At 39.9% G+C, this 24,333-nt stretch overlaps 1 protein-coding gene across 6 annotated transcripts in view; it reads right to left on the minus strand.

Annotated features, from left to right (window-relative positions):
* The window catches only part of INPP5A (inositol polyphosphate-5-phosphatase A), a 234,021-nt gene that overhangs the window by 66,004 nt on the left and 143,684 nt on the right, over positions 1–24,333 (minus strand). For all 6 annotated transcript variants that reach the window (XM_026065676.1, XM_026065677.1, XM_026065674.1 and 3 more), the window contains 2 exons: positions 23,580–23,699; positions 8,195–8,279 (listed from right to left, as the gene is read on the minus strand). In XM_026065676.1, coding sequence (XP_025921461.1) covers positions 8,195–8,279; positions 23,580–23,699 — 205 coding nt within the window. The remainder of the gene's footprint in view (positions 1–8,194; positions 8,280–23,579; positions 23,700–24,333) is intronic.

Raw genomic sequence — 24,333 nt, forward strand, 5'->3', positions numbered from 1 at the left:
TTAAATTACTGAAGATAATATACAAGAGTCATAGCTGGGTGAAATATGACACATACAAGTTTGCTTTCTGAAAACATTCTTAAAATAAATTGTATTAAAGAGACCGACATTCTGAAGATTCAGAAAATGATCTAACAACACTTCAGTGTTTCCAAAGTCATTTTACACCATCGAGAACTACTGCCATCCTGCGATGGCTGACCTATTCAGCACTGAGGAACTCAGCAGGACCTACAAGAGCTTACCACTAGGCTGTGAAGTAAACGGATGCAGCTGAGATCCTAACCGTATACGTATAGACACCTGCACATCAACACTGCCTAGAAAGATGAAGATACATACTATAGGTTTAGATAAGAAAGGAAAAACGTGCATGCACATGACTGTAAGTGGATATTGTATACACTTATTTCTTTATGCTATGTCAATATTTTTAATACAATTAAACATGACTAATTTCTACTAAATGCCCACTTGTTAAAGCAAAAAAAATCAGGAGCTTTTAAAAAGGAATGACTGCTTTGCTTGTAACAGTAAGAAGAACGTGCAAATCCTACAGGCGCTTCTCCTGATACATTCAGAGTATCTTCTGCCAATAACACTTACTTATATATGCATATAACATATATACACAYGCACACATACATATATTTAAATTTGATGAGACAGCCAGATGGTAGGTGCTGACACCAATATTGCAAAAAGACAGCAAGAGCCTCGTGCTGCCAGGTGACCTGTTTCTGTCCTGGGAAGAATGTCTGTAAGGATGAGAATGTAACCAAGTCCCACATCCACTCACGGCCTGACTGTCCCCCTGAGAGTCAGACTGACAAAAATCAGTGCTGATTGGCTCATTAGCTATTAACTGTTTTGATGACGACTCATAACGGGTCATTTGTTGGCTGGGGTTTGCAAGGGTCCTAGTTTTTGCACAAAAAATATGACTCTCTAATGAAACAAATGCAAATTAAGATATTTCTTCTGATTTGAGTAAGATCTAATTCAGTTACTTAGAAGTGAAAAGCTGATTATCATTTGTTTGGAACAAGAGCTGTTTGTTCAACAGAGAGAGAGCTGTGTCTTACAGAAGGAGGCCCATGCTTTGTAGGTGGACACATCACAGCAGAAACAGGTGGTGCTCCACAGCCTCCTGAAGTTTCGCTGGCACAAGGACACTTGATAAAGAGATATGACACCACGATTGTCTGAAACAGTCTTTTCCGAAATGAAAAACCATATTGTGCCAAGACTGTATGATCAAATGAAAATTATGTGATTTGTTAAAGTATCAGCAATATGGTATGAGTTAAAAAGTCATGCTAGAATGAAGTCTTTCCTATTTTACTAGATAATATGAAGTCAAGCGGTCAGAGGTGGCAGAGAGGCACAATGCAAGTGAATGATGGAGTCAGACATGCAACTTCTTTATGAGTAATTATTACCTTTTAAAAAAACATTTAATCAGCCATTTCAGTTATGGCTTATCAAATGRCCACTTGGCAGAAGTCTAGCAAGGAAATATCTTTGTTGGATGCAACCCACTAAGTAGGCAGACAAGCATGAAYTCTTAGTTTTAAGATGAGGACTTTGCTGCTTATTCTGCAGAAAGAGCTTGAAAGATTTTGCAGGCCAGAATGCCTGGAATTCCCAAACAGCTTTTAAGTTGCTATCCTGATAAAATTTCATGTATGATATAAACACACTTTATCCYTCTCCATCTTATCAGGTTATTATCACCCCTAAGACCCCTGACTATCACCCTTAACATAATGCCTCTTACTGAGGGAAAAGTGAAAACTGTGTTATTTCTGGAAACAAGYGGTGGTTATGGTTCACCTTGAGAAAAGGTACTTTGTGATTAACGCGACTTTCTCCTAAAGACCTAGGCTTGCAYACTGAACTTTATGCACTCGAGTTGTAATTCTCGGCATTGGGAAGCACGCAATTACCCTTCTTTTTTTCTTGGAAWTACAAGGAACTTTTAGAGACTTCTGAATTAGAAATCTCAGCCAGGAACAGGTTTTAATTCCCAAACAGTCAAAATAAGCCCGGTTTATTAAGTCAGACCGTGCTGTTGTAAACGTTCCCGCTGCTGTGGGAAATGGTGAGTGCTGGCAGCTCCGGGCCAGACCCTGCCCCATGCCCGGGAGGTCGGCGGGGAACGTCTGCCCTCGCGAATGAGGGATGGAGGGCACCGTGGCTCGTTAGCAGCACCGACGAAGGCCGCGCGGGACACCAGCGCATCGGATGGGCCGTGGTCTCCCACCAGCACTCCCACTGATCCACATGAGTGCGGAGGCACGGACAGATTTTTGGGACCAGTTCTGCTCCCACGGTTCTGCTAGGAAGTGTTTTTAGAACTTAAAGAAAATATTAGATGCTAATTAGTTATTTCAATTAACAAGCCCTGCATGGGCTCCAACACTGCAGTGTAATGACGTCATTCCTTTAATTTCTCACATCAGACAAAAAGAACCTATTCTCCTCAGTGCTTTGCAATGAAATCCTTCATTTATCTCTCCACTAACTAGTTCCCTTCTTACCCTTAATAGGCTTTAGAGATTTTAGTTTCCTAGTTTTATTATTAAGCTGATAGCCGACTAGTCTTGTTTAATTCCAGAACCTCCAAATATTTACCCTATTACACATTTTGAGGAATAAAATGTTAACCCATAACCATTTCTAAATTTCTAGCAAAATCTTCAATTTCAATCTACAATATACCTCGTTGCTGCTGCAGATTTCTTTGAAGTCAAACCTCATCAAATCTCTTCTCAATTCAATTTTAGAAGATAATTTTCCAGAAAAACTGCCATTATTACATACTCAGWGACACATTATTATAGATTTGCAATATATTTCTGATAACCTTAAAGACTGTAATGACCTATCTGTATTATCTTTAAAAAACAGGGAGAGCAGAATTTCTGGAAAAATTACAGGAAAACCATCACCTACATACAAGAAACATCACAAATTCATGTTTCTATTAAATGCTGTGACAATACATGTATTAGAATAACTGCAGACAAAATGATGCAAACAAGAACTCACAGTCAAACTGATGTAAAAGGTTAGTAATTTTATATACGTTGCAAACAGAGAAGTGCTGGAAGATACCTGGAAGCAGTGGGCACATCATGAAAATGCTGGATCTCCCCCAAACCATTTAGCAAAACTTAAAAAGAAATCATCAGGTAACTCTTAGAACTTAAACAGAAATAAAATACTCTAATTAGTGGCCCTTGCGAATGCAAGATTAACTGAATTTAGGTGACCATCAGAAAAGAATTAAGATMTTGGAGCATATCTTAAAATGATCAAAACTTGGGGAAAGGTAACTCTCTCTTTTGTACCTATTGCCTTACTAAATACGTATCCTACTGTACAAAGCTTATTTCTGGAAACTTTTAGCATGAAGGATAAGGAATTGAAGATGTTTAGCACTAACTGAATGCAATGACAACAAGACATATCAGAACTACAACAGAGCTTCAAGGAGGTGGTGCTTTCTAATGGGCTAGACGGCTAACAAAAGACTTGCTGGATGTTTTCAGTGCACAAAGTTAGYAGCATCTATCGCTCTATCTGCCCTTACGCAGAGGGATCAACTTCACAACTCCGCTCTGCAGGAACATGAGGAAGCACAGGACCAGGTCCCCAGATATTACTACCAGAAAACACCAGGACCTGTCCCTGTTTCTCGCCATTCAGCTCCCTGCCCGCTCTGAAAGTCTTAGGAAATCTATYGGAAACCCTCGGACTAGTTTAAAACGCGCAGTGAGGGAGCAGGGACGGTCGGAGCTCAACCCGGAGCAGGATTTGAGCACCTGCAGCGCGAGGTACTGGGATGCAGCCCTTTGCGCTCGGAGCGAACACAGCTGGGACAGCCGTGATTAAAGGAGTAACGAGCCAAGAGCTGCACCTCCGTTATCTGAACGGTGACAAAGTAGATAGCAATTAACAGGAGGCCAGTGGATCTAGCAATTGATTAGGTGCGCGGGGTAACACAACAACGAGGCGATGTTTGTTCTTCAGTCTGTTAACGCAGTGAGGCAGAGCGGGGATTCGCCAGGGCTTTGGCTACACGACAAAATTTTAAGGCTTGTTATCACAGCAATATTGAACCTTTATAATTAAGCATCAGGTAAGCACCTACGCTTCATGACGTTTATTTTCAGGGAAACGGGGAGGTCTAGTATAATGCAATGAGAGGGGTGGCACAAAGCTTGCCTTACGAGGTCTCCTCGTAGCCCAGGTCCTGAGCCAACACAGGCTGTCACCGACCTCGACGTCATCTGCGTCCCCTGCTGACTGATGAAGGAACTCATTAAAGACTCATTAAAGCCGTACAACCGGCGCTCAGCCGTGGCTTGTGCGGAGGACCCTGAGCAGGGGTGTGCTCCCGGGCACCTCGTGCACGGGGAGGGGGGACACCGCGTCCTTCCCGTTTCCCTGCGCGGGTGAAGAGCACTGAGACGTAACGTACGCACACAAACATCTCAGACTTCAGAAATACCGTTAGCTTCTGCCGTTTCAGGTCCTCTTGCTTCATTTGAGTAAAACCTATCTGAGTTTATTTGAAGAAAAACTAGATTAAAATGGACTCCTATCATTAGTCCATTTCAGGATGGAGACGACTTTAAAATGCTTTAAATACTGGAGCTGTAGGTATTTCTCCGAATATCATAATGCCAAGCTACAGATTACGCTTAAGCCATAATTCAGATCTACTATAAAACAATTGTACCTCTTCGGTATTTGCTATGCTTGTTGTGCCACTGACATTCTAGTTCTTTCTTGCCAGTTTATACCTCTGGACAACACACTTGTTAATGCACATATGGATCTCAGAACCACTAGAAGCCTTTACCTGTTTTATTGATCCCCCCTGGATTACTCCAACAAGTAGTAAAGCAGATTTTCCTAGCAAAGAAATCAATATGACTTTAGATTAAGGTCCCCATAAAATGTTTAATAAATTATATATTATTTATTGTTTATTAATTATGAATTAATAAGGGCAACTTTTTTTGGCATCTGATTTAGCATACTGCACTTCAGTGTCTGGATTCAACATTTGAAACCACTCTCAGCTTCTCTCTTTCAATGGCTTGATTGAGAAATCCTTTAYAAATATACTTCAGTTTTTGTGTTTGGTTTGGGAAAGTCTACATTTCCACAACACATCTATCACTTGTAGCATCTTATTGCATCCAGGTTTTCAGCACTTTTTGGCCCCAAGAGAGAATTCAAAAGGTTGACAGGAAAAGCAGAGATAAATTTAGTAATATATACAAAGATGACAGCTCAATGGATTAACCCCTAAATTTCTAGCATTTAAGATCCTGCCAGACAGTCAAATGAACATTTAATATCAGCCAGCACACGTTCAAAATGCCAGAAGGGACGAGGATGTATTTTGGAGTGTAAGGTCCACCCAAGAGCATAGACTAACACTTTGATCTGGTCCGAGCATTAGATAAGCAACCAACTTTGGTCATTTTTGTTTCCTGTTCTGCCAGTGCCGGTCGTGCATGTCCTTGGTCAAGTCACTTCACTCCCCATCGGCTTTGGCAAAATGGCACAGTTGGGAAGTAACATTTATAAAACAGTTTGTAAAGTGATTTGGGATTGGAACTTCTCAGATGAAAAGCACTAAACACAATCAAACCATTAGGTCCTGTCTGGAATAATTTCTATTAGAATTGGTAAGGAACATGACGCTCCCAAAGTTTACTTCAGAAAATGATCTATCTCGTAAGAGCCTAGACTTCATTTCTAAAACAGAGTGCTATATACCTACTATTGATTCATTTATGAATGTTCAGGTGTTAAGATGCTGTTGGAGACATACTGACTGTACTGTCACCTCTGTGTAGTGCACTGCGTGGGACAACCATTTCTTAAATCTTTTGGGTCTTCTGGCATTCTAGTTTATAATATGTATCAAATGCAAAAGACCATAAAACATGCTTAATATGACTTCAACTGCACATATGTAAATTCCAAGTGAAAATTTCTAGACTAACTTTAATTACACTTAATTAATTTAATTGCACTTAATTAATCAAGTTCTGGTTAATGTGGTATGCTATTTGTCAAATAAAGCAACAGAGAAGAATATGTATTATTCCAGTGCTTTTTCCACTCACGCATACACATGCCTCCTCTAGGAAGAATGGGTAAATGAGTTTGATTAATCTTCAAATTACACCTTTTACCTAACCTTGTATGCTCACATGTAACAGCATTAACTGATGTTGGCAAAGCACTCATAAGATGAAAAGTACTGTCAGTACCAGGATCACCTGCACTGTTACCACCTGTTGTGCAATTCACACAGTATGCATCATTTATGGTTAATGAGATTGTTTCATTAGGAGCTAATCGCTTTGAAACTTATCGACATAAATGTAGCAATCTTAATTAAAGCGATCAGTAATAAAGAACGCATTCTCTGCAGATTCCATCCTGCAAACTGCTAGGCAGTTAGAAAGTTCAGAAAAAACTTACAGTGCTCTGCATCAGTGCAGGGTGGAAAAGATAATTCTGCTGGTGCATGACTGCTAGATGTTCTCAGACAGAAGCATTTTTAGTAATACTACTGCAACACCAGTGAATAAAAAAACATGCATAATATTTCAAAAGCAAGTAATCTATAAACACTGATGATACTAAGGTAACAGCAGTGCAGCAGAGCAGGATTTAGTCCTTAACAGACACAGTGTGAAGCTGCGTATTCTGATCAGTGACTTGAATCTCATTTCAGTTATGCTTTAGGTTTGTCAGTTAAAGGATCACAATGTATAAAGGACTCTGAGAAGRGGGTTACCAGCTACGTACCCTGTGCTGTAATGTCAAACCTCCATTTTGCAGCATATGAAGGACTGATCATCACATAGGAACAAGCACTGCGCTGCATCTCTATGAGGGGAATCCAGCCTTTGGCACGCCGGCTGCTTGCTTCCTGCTGCTTGATTTACAAAATAAAAGCTTTTGGTCCGGAAGACACATGCCTATCCTCAAGGACACCAAAAAGACACTACAGCATCTCTGAGAATTAAAGAGGGAAAACTGAGAGATTAAATTGGTTTTCAACCCTGGATATAATTTCTGACCCCACGTTACCTGGAGCAGAGTTTAGCAGTAAAGTCAAGGTAATCTCAACTCACGATGAAAAGGGTTTACTGGATTCTCTTTGGCTTTATACAAATCTTCCAGCCACCCTTCCACACCGAGACGCTACAGTCGCAAAGGTCAGCAGAAATCCCTGTTGTTTATATTTTTAAAGTATGAAATACTATCACAGAAATTTAGGAAATTTTTCATTTTTTCACTGATTACAAATACAAACCAACACACACTCAGCTTACGAATAGAAGATTGTGAGATCCTCTGCGAGCTATAAGCAAACGATGAAAGTCACAAACATGGAAGAAAGTGTGGTATCCTGCGCTGAAGCTCAAACAGGTTTCAGATGAGGAACCTATGCCGCTGCTGCAGGAAGAGACTCTTCCACGTGTCCTAAAGACTCCGGGTCTCATCACACCCCACCGATCACACCTGACCGCTCCTAGATCTACCTGCATTTTCCCTGTCTATTAACAGGACAAGGACCAGGCAGCACTGACTCTGCAGTGCAGGGGATATTTGCATTACGCACTACTTCTCAGAAAAAAACACCGCATTTCAGCTGCATCCTGGGCCGCGCCACTGCGGAGAACAGGCATATATAATATATAGTCAAATCGTAATGTTTGAGATATGCAGTCAAACTCCTTCCCTGAGGAATGTTCATTTGCAACCCAGTGAATCCAACAGGCAGTAAATTAGTCCTTAGTGCAGAAACACGATAACCATTTCTGTCCTTCCTTGCAAAAATGATCTGCTTTTTTACAACGAAGGCATAAGTACCAACATTCTCATCAGGCAACTAATTTTGGGGGTGGACAGCAAGCTGCAAGTTCCTCCCCCCTCGTCTATATAAGGTTTCTTTATTGCTTCAGCAGATTCCCAGCGCAGTAATATTTACTTACCTGGTGGACGTTCCTGTTGGAAGTATTCTTAGCCAAGCTTGATGTCAGTATTAAGATTAGTTTGTTAAGTCACTTCTAACTTCTCCACAGGAAAAATATTTGAGAAATAAAAACAGTTTGGCAGGGTCTGGAACTGAAAAAGGTGAACGTCCTACCTCTACTACTGCTTTGGCATCCAGTCTGAAGTTGAAATCTCCAAACACAAAATACGAAACTTTCTCAAACCGCTGATCTATGATTCTGGAAAGAAAAAAAAAAAAGTCATTTAGCTTTGCATATATGCAAACATGCACATACACACATCTCTTACCTCACTTTAGAGAAAACTTAAATTGACATGTATTYCCCAAAACATTTTATTTCTAAGCATAAACTCAGAAATAACTGTGGAACAATCAAAAGTACCAGTTTATTTTGGAACCATCTTCTCAGTATATTAACCGTCCGTTTGGGCTGTGCTTCCTTGCTCAGGCGATTCTGTTTCCAACCCCAGTAAAATAATGCATTTAATTTCCCCTGGCTGGCTGAAAGAGCAACTGGGAGCAGAGCAAATTAGCAGCAGTTCAGCCCAAACGACACTGAACCAGCTTGTGGACAYGACAGAAATCCCGAGGGGAATTTGGAAGTACCCCACACCTTTGAAAAGTTAAGTATATGTGCTTTGGGTTGGGCAACCAAGAATCAGGAAACGCAGTTCAGAGCACATCTACCTCCAATTCTGTGTTGAGTGAGTTTGTTTATATGCAAGACGGATCATAGTTTTACCAATGTCTACCAGTACTCTAAAGAGTATACCTATATGAGAAGTGATGTATTAGTGCTAAACACTGTTCATCAGGATTGATACCATCTATGAGGCTTTTCCTGGGTGAGGCACGGTTCTCTGAAAGACGATCTCTTTTTTGGTGAAATCAGATGTTTGTTGAGATTGTAGCTAACACCTAAAGGTGGGCTTTCCAGACACGGAGTAGAGACTGACTCTTTTCTCAAGGCTTTGCTCAGTACTAAAGAGGGAGGTGAAGCATTACTGTTTATCTCGCAAATCTTGTATTATTAAAAACTATTATATTATTAGTCTATCTATCGTTAATAACAATTAGTTGCTGTTCCCGACAATGTGCAGTTTTACATGCTTCTAGAGCTCTCGGCATTTGGAAATCGACTGAGTTAACTCCTAATTTCAAAACAGGAATCACTACAATTAAATAATTAATTAATTAATGAGTAGCTGATGAAGATACAAAATAACTGAAATGTGACTGTTATAGCTGGAAAGCAAATACACAGAACAAATTCACAAAAAATGGAACAGTATATTAAATGCACTATATATAAGAAATAAGGGACAAATGCAAGGCAATACATTGTGTACCTTCCAGGAACATTTAAGTGTTTAAGCATTAYGATACCCGAAACCCCAGCTGAGCCAGAGGCAGGGGCTCATATAGATAGGTAAAGGATTATAAAGTAATGCACAGTTAGGTAGGCCTTCTGGAACAATAYTGCCCAGCTAGGAGGCATTCATTTTAAACGGCTTTAAAAGTTTTAATACATTACATCCATTTAGACATTTCAAAGCTATAAAGAAAGGAACAACTTTGGATTTACAGTGAGGTACTGCTTCTCCTCTTAAAAAAACCTCCTCGCATTTTCAGTCCACRTAAGGAATATTATTCTATTGAAAAATTAATGTGCATTGGACCTATGGCAGTGATCATCTGAAGCAAATTCTCTTGCAAAGAGTTATCTTTTTCTGGTAGGAAAATCTCCAAATCCTCCATTCAGCTGACAGATTATTGCAGGTACTGTTAATAAATACTGTCTACTGTCAACTACTACCAAGCATCACAAAAACCTGTCACACTTGACCTGTACATAACATTAGTYTGATTAGTGCCCTCACGGCACTTTAAAGGAAAATGAGAACTTAAAAGTTAAACCATTTACATTACCACAATTTGCTAACACTGTAATTGCAAAATCTGATACACAACTTACACACAAGAAAAACTCATTTTGCTTTGCCAACTTTAATGATTCATACCTTAGTTTTGGCTTTGCTCAGTGCCATTTACTGCTGACAAAAACCAAGAGAGATTACAGGAATGACATCGAGGTCCAGAGAAGGCCTCTTAAAACAAATTGATATTATGAGGATGATATCTGTGATTGTATTATGCAAAGATGGATTTTTCAAATAAACAGACTGTTCCAAAAATAGCCAGTTAAAATGTCTCTTAGCTAAATTAGCTTGAAAAAACTCAAACAGCTACTGACGAACAAAACACTTGATTAGTTCTGCTTCTGATCAATTAATTAAAAAACAGTCATTTCATAGTCTTGCACATTACCTGATTTAAACATGATTTGCATAYGAATCAATGCCAGTTTTAAAATTGGCAATTTTAACCAGTTGCTTCCCTTGTAGTTTCTTTTATTGTACATTTTAGAAAGATGTAAAAAGAGTCTCATGATAGATTGAAGTAAAATAGTAYAAACATTACTTCTCAAGAATGATGCTTTAAGCAGATTCTGACATATCTCCTTTTCAGAGGTGGAGAAATTTATGTGTATAGTAAAATTACCAAAGCCAGTACAGCAAGGGATACACATGGAACTGTCCTTATTAAAGAGTCTAGGATGCCTCACAACAAAATATACTTTAAATGGGTCGACTTTATATATATTTTTATATATATATATGTAACCTACTGTCCTGGACTTTATTTACAAGAAATAGGACTGGAGGCTGGAGCAAGAACCAAAAAAAAAAGTTCTATTCCTCTTGTCTCTGCTTTTTAAGCCACAAATATGTAAAGCTGATCAAGTGACCAAGTAAATGCAGAATTGGGAAGACTTTTTTTTTTTTTTAAACAAGAAGGAGGGCTTGCAAATGAAGCAGGAGGCCTTTAGAATCTGCTTTATTTTACTTTGCTATTTGCCGTTATACCAACACCCTTCCTTTAATCATGAATCATATAATCCTTTAAAAATGTTGCCATGAATCAGCCAATGGAGTGATAAATCTGAATCATATAAAAAGAAAGCAGCCAACCCATGTCACCAACATTAATTTAATGTTTTTAGTGGGAGGACCGAGTGCTATTTCTTATAACTTGTATTTGCTGTCTATCAGATTATACAGAACGGCTTCAACGTACTTTAAGGTTCTCTTCCTTCCTGCACAGCTTTTTTAAATAGCTAGTGACAAAACAGGTGACTCTCAGGTAAAAATTTCATGACTGTAAAGAAGACTACAAATAATTCACYTCTGGAATTTTACCTGAAAGAGCAAACAAAAGACCATCAATGTCCTGTATTGCATRTTGTGACCTATACGGGGCCATCATTAGATTATACGCAATAAGAACATACCCWCTGCTTGAATGTCAAGGGAACAGAAAACTTTCCTCACGGATTACAGCCACCCCTTTCCAGAAAGAGTCTTTCTTTGAAATGGTTGGAAGAGAACTTTTGCTGTTATAATCCTTTGTTCCTGCTCCAGAAGGAATCAGTCAGGAGAAAAGAGTTTATTTGCAGTTAGAACCCACCAAAAAAGCATCTTTTATTTCTGTGCATTTTGGAAATGGAAATAACAAATTCAATATGGTAAATACRGACCACTGAAGCTGCACACTCTCATGACTGTATTTTTTGATGGCCTTGTTAAACTTCAGTGCGCAGGAGCCTAAGTGCCACAGATGACAATATTTCCTTCTATTAGTTCCAAATACGCAGAACTCTTAATTGCATAAGCAGTCCTTAATAACAGTATTAGGTGTAGCATAGAATGGAAAAACTGAGCTGTTCTTCACAGCTGAAACACACTATCTTAATTATTTTACCAGTTTCAAACCAATTCTACATTTTTAACTGATGACTACACTGAAAATCTTTTGGACTACTTGGATTGTTCTCTGGTACTTTCCATTCTTTGCTGTATTTTGAGAAGAGATAAAAGGACCGCAAACAGTTTTAAAAATAGGGTTATATAACTTTTTAAATAAAAGTGTTTATTACAGAGTCATACTATTCCACTTTTACATTTCTACTTTTTTTCACTTTTGTCTAATCTCTAATGAGAGATTCTCTAATCATTTCAGTTGGTGCTTTAAAAAACAGAAATAACTATCATTTATGGCAYGACAGTAGAACAGTAAAACATTCAAGGAAACGTAACTTTTAAGTGAAGTTTATAGTCAGTTAAAGTTGGTTATAAATTTAAAATGTTTTAATGAGTCAGACGCATGGTTCAYATTGTTTTTGTGGACAACATTTCATCGGTAAGGACTCAAACTAATGTTAAATTACTGCGGCAGTTTCTTCTTACACAATAAATATGCTTAATTACTCTTTTGGTCTAATAACTGCAGGTCACCTCGCACTGGGTATGAGCAGCTGCATGACAAAGCCAGAAGGAAGTCGGGGCATCTACCCTGGGAAYGTATTCAGCCTGTCGTGTTGGTAGGACTTTTGGGAAAACTACCTACTGCCGACTGGATTAGAGCACTGCAGCCCCTGGAGCTCCTTCCCAGASACCTTGGAAAAATCCTGCCCGTTGCTCTGGGGGCATCAGGAGAATCACGAGAAACCACCGAAACCCCCCGAGGAATGAGGCTGCGCAGCTTGGCCTGCTGGCGATGCCAACGTTGCCCCGCGCGGAGCAGGGGTGGGAAGGGCCCACGGGACAGGCAAACCTAAAGAGAAATCAAACGAAGTCCGCGGGAAAAGCAGAGACTCAGGGTCTGGTCTTGCTATCCAGGAAGGGCCAAGTTACTTATATGTAAAGACAAACCTCTAAGTTTGGATGGTATCGGCTAAGAGGCCTGGGAGCACAAGTTTTTTCAAAGCAATTTCAGTGATCTGGACACCATATTCATATTAAGACTAAAACAAATAGGAGGTAGCAGTCTCTCTTCTCCCCCAAATTCCTGGAAATCTCAGTCTAGTTACTGATTTTGGTCTGTACATGGAGTACCAAAAGCAGTACCTTATTAAGACCTTAAAATGAGGAATTTAGCATTACTGAAATCAGTGAAATCCTTTTATAATTTCCTTTCACCATTTAAAGTGCTGATTGTACCTCATTATCATTAACGATACTTTATGAAATGCACCCTCTTTTATAAAAGCTATATGGTAACCTGTAGGCGCACTTCCAGGCAGTGAAATTCAGCCGGAGAACAACAGGGCAAGCCGGACCGTCACTGACTTTTGCCTGCTTTCACGCTTATCCCCCTCACACGCTGCCACGGAAAAGGAAGGGGACAAGGAAGCCGCTGAATATCAGCAATTTGGTCATGGAAGAAAGCAGCTGAACATGATTCAGTGTGACAAGAGGCACAGTGATTTGGCTAAACCATTTCTCAGGGCACTTTGTAAGGAGGATCAGCAGCATTATTCTTTTAATAGCCATGTCTAATGCAATAACCGGCCGGGTTTTGTCCCAAACCAAGGTATCAGCATCAGGTCAGAAGGTAACATTCTGTTTACACGATTATTTCCTAAAGCACTTATCTTCTCTTCGGTGTGAAAGTTGACTTTTCTGTTTGTAAGGGGGCCTAAAGAATTGAGGGAATGGGAAAAATTAGCTACACTGAGCTGGAGCTGAATGGGATGAAGTGGGAGGTCTGAGAAAGGCCGGCGGCGGCGCTCAGCAGGACACCTTATTAGCCGCGTCATCGCAGTTCATTCAGGCAAGCCATACCAGTGTTGCCACCGTTCCCACACAAAGACAAAGTTCTTCACACAGTCTATAAACACGCTTCCCTGGCCAATTCATCCCAACTTGACACCGCCGAAAAGAGGGGCTTGAGTTTTCTTTTTATAAAAAAAAAAAAAACCCAAAACAATAACATAACAAAACAAAACAAAATACTTGCGGCTCTGCCAAGCAGGGTGAATGGAGGAGAAGGAGGGACACTGTCACGTTTCTTGGGAAGAAACAATCCGAAGGTCAAACCATATTTTATTCAGCGAGCGCATTTTTATAACTAAATGTGTTTAAGCTAAATGCTAAGTAATATGAGTGCTTCCCTATCGTTTTTGCAAATTTGGGGTGAGCAATTATCTTTCCACAATCTCTGCATTTTTGTATGTCATCCATGCAAAGGAATTAAGGGCACGAAAAGCTGCCTTTGCGCAGAAAACGCGACAGCGCCTAACTAAAGGAGTCTGAAAATCYGACACAACCATGTGGAGAAGACAGATGACAGCTCAGCCTAGGCGCGACCGTCACTTCTCCGGTTAATCTGGCTTACTGTTAACCTCAGCGGAGCTTTGGGGCCGCGGGTTCTGCTGTGGTTGCCCCAAAGCGGCGCCCGCCTCTGCCTGACGCGGTGAAGCCTTCTGAGACGCGGAGCCCCGCGGACGCGGCCACGGGAAGGAGCCGCCGAGGGAGGTCACGGGGAGGTTACCGACGGYGGCACGGGGCCCGTAGGCGCTTAATGACCCGGTATGCGTCCCCCAAGCACACCCTACACGCAGCAGCTTCATAGCTTAAGCCTGCTTTTTGCAAAGGGCGCGTTCAACTCGTGTCTTCTCGACAAGGGAGCATCCTACCCCGAAGAGCGACGTTCGCAAAGGCAGGAGGCGACGTGGCCATGCTGCCGGTGGAGGTTAAGAGTGGGCAGGAAGCAGCAGGTGGACTGCGGATCACCAGGAATGCTATACAGGCTTTCTCCTCTTCCGGAGATCCATGATGCCAGAGGTAATAGCAACTCCTGCAGTGACTTCTGGTGGAAAATCAAGGAACAACTACGGTGAAACCTGTCTTCTGCAGCCGCAGCCATGTGAAGACACTGAAGATCAGGACACTGAAAATGCTAAGTTTTGGCTTACACAGCAGTAGACACAGGATTGCTGCGTGGCCTCTTAGATTTCTGTGACTCCTGCTCTCGCTACCACTTAGTCTTAGCCAAAAAGATCAGCTCGAACACCTATAACTTAAGACCAATTCAGTGTGGATCCGCAGTAAATAATCTGAAGCTCTCCACCAGAAGTTCTACAGASAGCTTCAGAAGACAGCACATTGCCACCTCTGCCCTTCTGCAGAAGGGTCAGAGCTCAGCTGTGTAGTATTTTGCATTCTCTGGTATACGTTTAGAGACAAATTTCAGAAAAAAAACATTAATTTTGAAGAAAAGTTACCTGGTGACAGTCTAAGTGTGCCTAAAAAGATGTGATGTAAGTGCTTTCACTGGCATGCCTGAAGTGTTGTAACACTGTCATTAAAAAGATAAACTTTATCATATTTTTGTGTCCCGTTCTTTCTGACATAATAGCTAAAACCTATTAATAACACCAAAACATCTCAAAAGGTCAAGCGGTACACAGCAAGATGAAGGGAATTGTCAAGAAGCTTAGGCAATCATCTTAGCGCTCCAGACATTTGCCAGGGCTGTTTAACTAATATGTGATGTTCACTTTTAATTTCAATATAGTGCCATTTGGGCAAAAATGTTGTATTTTTTAATTAATTATAATGTCAGCAGCTATTAAGATTAAAAGAAAGACCACATCAATAACACATACTTAATCCAAAGAAAGGATTAGAAGAAGAGCAATAAAAATCAATTTTCAGAGCTGGAAAATTGTGACTTTTTCTTCACCTGACTGGTATTTTCATTATATTGACAAAACCATGATCTTACCTGACACTGACATTCGCCTAACGAAATAGCAGCCATGTATAATGATGTAAGTACTTGTCCATTTTGCTACAGAAAAATACAATATGATTGCACTGGTGTTACGCTACAAAGAAATTTTCTTGCTCTTCATCCGATGTAAAAGAAAACAAGAAGAAGAAACTAGAGAAATTGCAAAAAAGGAGTTTTTGTGGCAATTCTAGACACGCTCAGAACAGAGACACTGTAGGTCCTCAGCAGTTTAGCAATGGGAGCGGTGGCAGAACAATTAAGAAATCTGGGGCGGCTCTCACCAGATTTGTGCCAGAAGCCTTCCCCCTCCAAGCCACCTGCAGCGGTACGTGGCCAAGGGGGACAACAGCAGGTAACACGATGCCAGCCATGCCACCCCACTGCGCGCTGCTAGCCACGCAACGGGCATGACCCCGTCCGCTCGCCTGAGGAACCAGCCACACTCGGGCAGACTTCGAATTAAAAGTTAAAAAAAAMCCCACTTCCAGAAAAGGAAAATGCAAATTACTAGACACGCAGAAAGACTTCACCTACAAAGGGTTCAAGAAGATGAGCTGCCTGACATTAAGAAAAGCCAGCCAACAACAAGGTTTGCATACCTACTTGTTAGCTTGCGTATTTATCCCTTTGAAAATTGGACCAGAGTAGACTATTTAGCTAAGAGAGGAAACAAAGGGCGAAAAGAGAGAAATATTTGAAATGCTAAAGAGAAGAAGAAGAAAAAAGCTCTCTTTCAAACGAGCACACCAATTAAAATATTAAAGCTGCCAATATTATGTTTGAACAAAGAAAATCCTGGTGGCCTAGCGTGGATAGTGTGACAACGCTGCTTTGTGGCAGTGAGACACTCGGTCATCTCAGCTGCCTCTTAAACCATACCCTGAAATATAAATAAAGGAAATATAAAGAAGCTTTCCAAAAGGTGAAGTAGTCGCAGCTAGTTACCTGTCAGTCCATAGAGAACTTCTGCAAAGTCCATCTACAACTACTTTAGCACCTATACAGGCACACAGACAAGTGGGTAAAAATGCTGCAACTTACATACAGTTATTTATCTGTTTTCTGGGTAGAATCAGTATCTCTCCAGGATACAGCATACAAGACTAAAAGACAATGACCACTCTCCTACCGTGATCCTATCTGCCTATGGGAGCAAAAATACTGAAAGATGGTTATTCACTTAGTACCCATAGACTCAAATGGAAGCAGAATGGAGCTCTTTCAACCATTTCTCCATTTTATAACTATCAGCTCATAGCATCATTTTACAGCAAGCATTAAGTGGCTTGTAAATAAAATCACAATAGCAATTTATTTTCATTTCTCTGCAAATGAATAAAAATTGGATCAACAGCCCATATGGATTCTTTTTAATTGAATCATAGCTATCTTGGAAGATTATATGGCTATACAATATAACATTTCAAAAGACACAAACCACAATGAATGCTGATGCGAGTGTCACCTTTAGCTAGACACTAATGACTGTTCTTCATCTAGCCCCCAAATCTCTAAGGAACAAATTACAGTAAAAAGAGAACCATAACTCAATATGAGTGTGGTGCACTCTGCCACATTCTTACATAAAGGCATTTTCAGAGCAAAATCAAGCAGGCAACAAGTTATTTGCAGCCATTATTTTAGATTTCTTTTTTAAGAGTCCTTCTCCCTTTTCTTCAATTGTCTGTGTTTAATTACACAAATTCTCTAGGGAGTGGTATCTTTTATCACTGCATCCAATCTAGCCTGTAGTTACAACATCAGTTAAATTCGATTAGAAAAACACCATAGCCAACGTAGGCAGTTCCAGGAGCGCCTATTCCTGGAAAATGGATAAAAATGAGTAAAATCATTCCAAAAGAGTAGGAAGACGCTCAGGGTCCCACCAAAAGTGGCCCCAGGTCACGAGCAGACCTTGGGAATTCCCGTATTGTGATCCASACCATAAGATCACGAGTCTGCCTTTGTGAAAACAAAGGGCAAAAACCTCTCCAGAAAACCTCAGAGCTTTTCTTTTTACCATTTCTTCTGAAAGAGCCACAATTCTGTTCACATTAGTCAGGCAATGTGAAGAGTAACTTAGTGTATCCACACTATTTAAGTGGCATTTATTTTTTTAAGCAACTGAAAGTTGTTAAAGTTCTAGATTTTTGATTGCCTGTTTCCCAATTAGATATTTGCTTGTGAGCCTGCTTTTGTTTGTAGAGATTTGTCTTTGATATGAGACCAAAAACAGATCTTTTATTTATAACACAAATAAAAAATGCTGCAAAGGATTGCCATAATAGTCCTTCTATTAATCTAAACCCCAGAACCTGCTCAGTAATTAATAGGAAAAAAAAAAGCCCAAAACACTGAAAATAACAGAATGAGGGCCAAATTACTGGCTAGGACCATCAGAGATAGCCATTCATTTATTATACAAATACATTTATTGTCCTTAAAATTATAAATGTGCATATTTTCCATTAYGATATACACAAGTACAAAACTATTATTCTGCTAAAAATATAAACTAAATTAAATTAAAAATATGTTTGTTTCAACAGGAATGACGTATGAGTTAAATTTTTCACAACAGTGCCAAACTTGCAAAACCTGGAGCCAGGAGCAAGGAAAAAGCGTCTTTGACTTTATCTGACAGCTTGAAAGTAACAAGATAATTTTGCTGGATTTACTCTTTAAAGAGCATATTATACAAACACACTAATTTTGAGAGCACTTAACCTTAGTTTAAAGGGGGGGGAGCATGACTGAATATTAATGAGATGAGCCTCAGGGTGTTTAATGAAAAGCTGTCTTTTTGAATGTGATCTAGAGTTTTAAACCTTTGTTAGAAGACATTTGGATAGAAGGTTTATTTGCCCTGCGAGTGCATTCTATTCAAATATATACAAATTTCATTAAATGTTTGAAGATGCATGATTACAGGCYGAGTTTTCACTTATGTTAAAATTATCATTGCCAAAAATATTTAAAAATTCAAACAGAAAAAAAAAAAAAAGTGGGCTACTCCTAGAATTTTTCTCAAATGACCCAGATCTTTAGAGTGAAGTTTTTCTTTGCCTAGAAACTAAGTGGCTTTTCTTTTGCTCATTCAGCTGCTAGTTCTGGGAAAAGCCCAAAGAGAAACATTTAGATTGGAGGGGTCTTTGAGAAGATGTGACAGTTGACTGATGAGCAYCCATAAAATGACAAAGAATAGTTGTGTGGAGCCGGTGCATCACATCGCCTCTCCCTGGGAAACTAATTGCTCTGAATTGTTAATAGTAACATTATTTTTCTGGCAATCATTTCTTTTGAATACCCAAAATGAGCATGAAACAGCTCCTTTGACCGGACATAAAAGTTAAATGTCCCAATGTTGATCAAATTAACTTCAGCTATGTGACAATGGACTATATTTGTGAGAAAATAATGAAGGGTACAAAGGGGAGCTTTATGCCAAGATTTCACAGTTGTAATGTAAAAATGTTTCTGTTGAACTAGGCCAGGGAATGTTTCAATAGGAAAACAGAAGAGCACTGTCACTTTCTTTAAAAAAAAAAAAAAAGAAGAAAAAACATTCATTTTATGGATCTGAATGCTCTAGATAATTTCAGGAAGTTTCAATGGTTGGCACACCAAGAACCACAATATCAGGCTAATATCTCGCACGCCGATTCTTAGCAGACGCTCTTCTAATACTTTTAAAGGACCCTATCCTGTAGTCTTTACTCAAACCCTGGCCATGGTATTAAATTCAGGAAACACTTTTCCCCAGCAAGGGCCTAAAGTACATGACTGATGTGCCAGTATGATTAATTAATAAGACATATACACAAGTGTTAATTACAGCAGAGTACTGTCAACTGCATTTCCTTTCTTAATTTCATATATGACTTAAACCCTGCAACTTTAGAAAATGCAAAGATGCAAGTGCTACGCAAATGCAGCTGCATGTACATGTGAATTATCCAAAATGGGCCTAGAAGAAATTTTTTGCCCCACAAAATATAAAGCAGATCTTATTCTGATTTATTAAACAAGTTCAATTTTGACTGTATTCGCGTCTATCTGGAATAATGTAGATGATGTCTAGGAATTTAGTTTGGATTTACATTAGTGTCGAACACTGTCATTACATACACCACTTTTTTATGTACGCGTTTTATATGTATTTGTAAATATACAAACAAATATTTGCTTAAAGCCAGTGTAATTCCAACTCTCTCAATCTTCAAAGAGTCTGCATAATACCACATTTTCTTCACAGTTGCTAAATGGCAAATGTTAAAAGCAATCCGGCTCTGCACATACCCGCTATCTGTCTTGAAAAGCATTCTCTTGACTATATTATTCATTCTTGTATTTTATTATAGCTAAATCACTTCATGATGCCATTATAAGATTAAACCTTTGCACTCCCCAAATATCTATGATTATTAATACAATCATCTAGAAAAAAACTTTTAAAGGTAACTTTAAATCATTATTCACTTGACAGATTTTTCTTTCTTTTCTTTTTTTTTAACACTCCCCCAATCCCTTTCCCACTAATTTAGAGAATTTGAGAAGCTTCATGCCTATCTGTTAAAACCTTGGAATACAATAATTTTGGCAAACCGACTTCTCTGATGAATTTAACAGTTAGATTTATTACTTTGAGCTCTACTTGCAAACGCTTTATTATTTTGTATTTCAAACTGCTGTGATGGCTTTTACCTTATGTGAAAAGGCTGTACTTAATTCATGTTTATGAAGATGCAGAGTGAACAGAACTGTGCTTTCACTTACTCCCACAGTGACCTAAATCAACTGTGAGAAGGTGTTTCTGTTTCATTCAGTGAAGGTTTAGCTCATTAAACTGTTTTCCTTCTCAGCATTGTTCACTGGGTTTGAACTGCATTGCTGTTAAATGCTCTTTAGCAGTTTAAAGGCTTTAAAGGAAAAGACTTATCAGTCTCTGTTTTTAACAGCACTAAATCTGCATTATTAGTTCATGCAGATAAGGGGATTTAAAAGCTCAGCTTGAAACCTCTCTCTTCTATATTTATCTGACACTGCATAGTTCCAGTAGCTCAGCTGGAAATGTAGATCTATGAAGCTTTAAAGAGAGATTAAAGCCAAGAAAAGAAGTACTTTTCCCCCTATAGCCGTTCTCACTTTCCCTTTTCCTACTGTCTGAAGGAGTGATGGCAGACAATGGTCAAAGATGGTTCCCAAAACCCTCTGAATGGGGACACTGTTGGTGGTAGCATTCATTCAAAGTGAGCTCCAGTGTATTGTCCTCCCCAATCAGCAGATCAGAATAGAGTTTGCTGGTGGCTGCCAAAAGGTTAGCAATGCCGATGAAAGGGGTTTCCCATTATTCACTGCTCTTACAGAACTCCCCTTTTGTGCGAGGCAGCCCATCATTTCACTACGGAGGTCCGGATCTGCGGCTGGCTGCTCTCTCAAAATGAACRATTCATGTGAATGCAAACCCACAGTAGCAGTGTGCAACCTAAAATCGAAGGTTTTCTTTTCTAAGGACAGGGGAGTTGGGGCAGTTTTTGGCAGTGTCACATTTTAATGATATACCATCATGACATCTTTGACCCACAGCTGACACTAATACTACAGTCTTATTACCTTACCCTTGCCAGGGCATCGTGGGAGGTCCAAAGCCAAAATTAGCTAATGAAGCACACTGTATGCTGTAAACAAGTATGCAATAAATAATGCAGAAGGCTTATACAGGTTTGCTAAAATTCCCTAATGCAAAGCATAAGAAAAGGAGAGGAGACCAACGGAGCAAAGTAAAAATAAAGTACAAACAGAGCTTTCCCGCACCGATGGATGTAACAGAACACACAAATCTGTTTAAAACCACGCTGAGCGTTGTTCCAGATCTCACCACAGCTCTGTGCACTAAGGAAGGGAACTTTTATAAACTATTGCATCCCATCTACTTACAATGCTTCCAAGTGCCACAGTTTTCTCTGGTGCTCTGAATAGCTTTTAGAAGTGAAATAAGAGAAAACATACTGGATTTTTGCTCTTCATCCACATATCATTCCCAAAAGTAAAAAAAAAAAAAAAAAAAAAAAAAAAAAAAAAAAGAGAGCGCCTATTTTGGAGAAACTCCTTCTTAGCCCTCTGCTGGGGTGCATGGGAAAAGCACTTATTTATACACAGTGCAAAAAGCAGCATCTTTTGCTAAAATACCTGCCCGTCTTTAACTAAGACAAAACTTTCAGAAAGAAGAAAAAGCAGAGCACTAAAGTGCCGGTCGCGGCCCCTGCCGGGGCACGAGGAGGCTCCACGGAGGCAGCCAACGCACCAGGAAGCAGGCACGGCCGGTACCGCAGCTGCTACCTGCTGCGCGTCACTACCCGCTTTGCTATCACTAGACCATCGAAGGTTTGCAACTCCTATGTTAAAACGCAACTTTTTTCCCCATGTAAACAAATCTGTAACAGGGGGACTGGCGGTGGGGATGGTGACACAAACCCTGCAGAGCGGAGCAAGGTACATTGCCAGGGCCAAGGGAGGGCAGGGGCAGTGGAGGATGACCAGAGTGGGGATATAGGACTTCCAGAGGTGTCACAAAACATGCAGCGTATTCGAAGAACATGAAACGCTTAGGTAAAAGGGATGGAGTGAAAAAATACACATAAATTGCTTTTATTTTTCCAACCTAAGCAATTTAAGTACCCTCTTATGTCACAGATAACAGTGTATTTCATGGCTTCTTCATAGAGATACTTTAAAGCTCTGTTTCTCAGGCAAACATGAAATCAGGCAATACCTCATAAGAGAAATACCCAATACCGAATCTTTACATTTCAAGGTACTATAATCACACGCTTCTATGTTTACTTTACCAATGCATATATGCCCAGGCAAAAAYCATTTTTTCTTGCTCAAGGAAAAGCTGTCTTTTTTTCTGACTTTATAATCAGCAATTAGGACAGCTGTAAATTGCTGGGTATTTGGGGGACTGTGGAATACAGTATCCTTTGCATTGTGCCACCCGTCAGATGAATCAACTCTGTAACACCGTTATAGACCRTGATGTTATTAATAATAGTGATGACTGCATACAAATGCTGTGTCGTTGCTTTAAAAAGATTAGCTGCCTAGTGCACTCAGCTAGTATTGAGATTAAAACACCACAGGGTTTAATGTTTAGGGGGCTGGAGCTCATGACTTATGAGGAGAGGCTGAAAGAGCTGGATTTATTCAGTCTGCAGCAAAGACGGCTAAGGGAGGATTTTATTGCTGCCTTTGTCTAACGGGTGGTTACAGAAAAGACGGAGCCAGACTCGTAGCAGTGCACGGACACAAACTGCATGGAGGGAAATTCCGACTGGATTTTAGGAGAAAAAGATTCAAAAAGAGGGTGGTCAAACACGGGCATGGGTTGCCCAGAGGAGCTGCCAGTCTCTGTTCTTGGAGCTCTTCACCGCTCAGCTGGACGTGGCCTTGAGCAACCTGATCTGCCTGCTCTGAGCAGGGGGATGGACAAGAGACCTCCAGAGGTCCCTTCCAACCTGAATTACTATATTATTCTGTAATTAAAAACATACTTGAATTTCAGCTTTTTTTGACTCCATGCAGATTAAAAAGATGTTAGCTAACGCATTTTAAAAAATACACCTGTTTTCTACTCAACAAGTTTTGATGACTTCAGAGAGATTCTCCATCTCATTAATTTAACTCAAAAGAATGTGTCATACACTGACCTGCAGTCGGCACCACCCAGAAAACTCTGATGAAAACTATGTTGTGCATGACCATTTTCAGATCACAGAATAAAAGTTTCCACATTTTTGAGCGTGCCTTTTGAAACATCTTTTATAAACTGCTTAGGAACACAGAAGAATGAGAGAGGCTAATAAAGCCTAATACATACCTATCAAGTACATAGCCAAGAGCCTTATGCCGTATTCCTGAGTAAACCGATGGGCTTGTTTCCCAAGCAATTAAATTGGAAGCATCATGGAAAAGATGAATGTTTACCAAGTCAAAGGCACTATGACAAAAAAGGAAAAAAATAAAATGACTCAGGATAAAAGAAAAAAACATTTTTTGCATTTAGCAAAGCATTCAACATGACAACACTTAATATATTCTCTCTTATGTTACCTTAATATTTACTTACATAGACTGTGCAAATTAAGCTATCATCATCAGGAAATTATCAGAGAGTACCATCAAACTCATGCTAATGGATCCATGGATAGGGATGCACCTAGGCTTTTGCTTAACAATATCCATTATATGAAAATGAAAGGCTTTTCTTCAGTTATAGGTCACAGAAATCAAGCAGTACCCTCACTAAAATGTTTAAAAACAACAAAGCTGAATGTGTGAACAAACAATTTTTTTTTTTTTATAGGGTTGGGCTGCCATTCGGAGGGACCTCAACAGGCTGGAGAGATGGGCAGAGAGGAACCTCATGAAGTTCAACGAAGGCAAGTACAGGGTCCTGCACCTAGGGAGGAATAACACCCTGCACCAGTACAGGTTGGGGGTTGACCTGCTGGAAAGCAGCTCTGCAGAGAAGGACCTGGGAGCGCTGGTGGACACCAAGTTGAGCATGAGGCAGCAATGTGCCCTTGTGGCCAAGAAGGCCAATGGTATCCTGGGGTGCATCAGGAAGAGTG

The sequence above is a fragment of the Apteryx rowi genome, unplaced genomic scaffold, assembly GCF_003343035.1.
Source record: "Apteryx rowi isolate R43461 unplaced genomic scaffold, aptRow1 scaffold_23, whole genome shotgun sequence".
Lineage (NCBI taxonomy): Eukaryota > Metazoa > Chordata > Aves > Apterygiformes > Apterygidae > Apteryx > Apteryx rowi.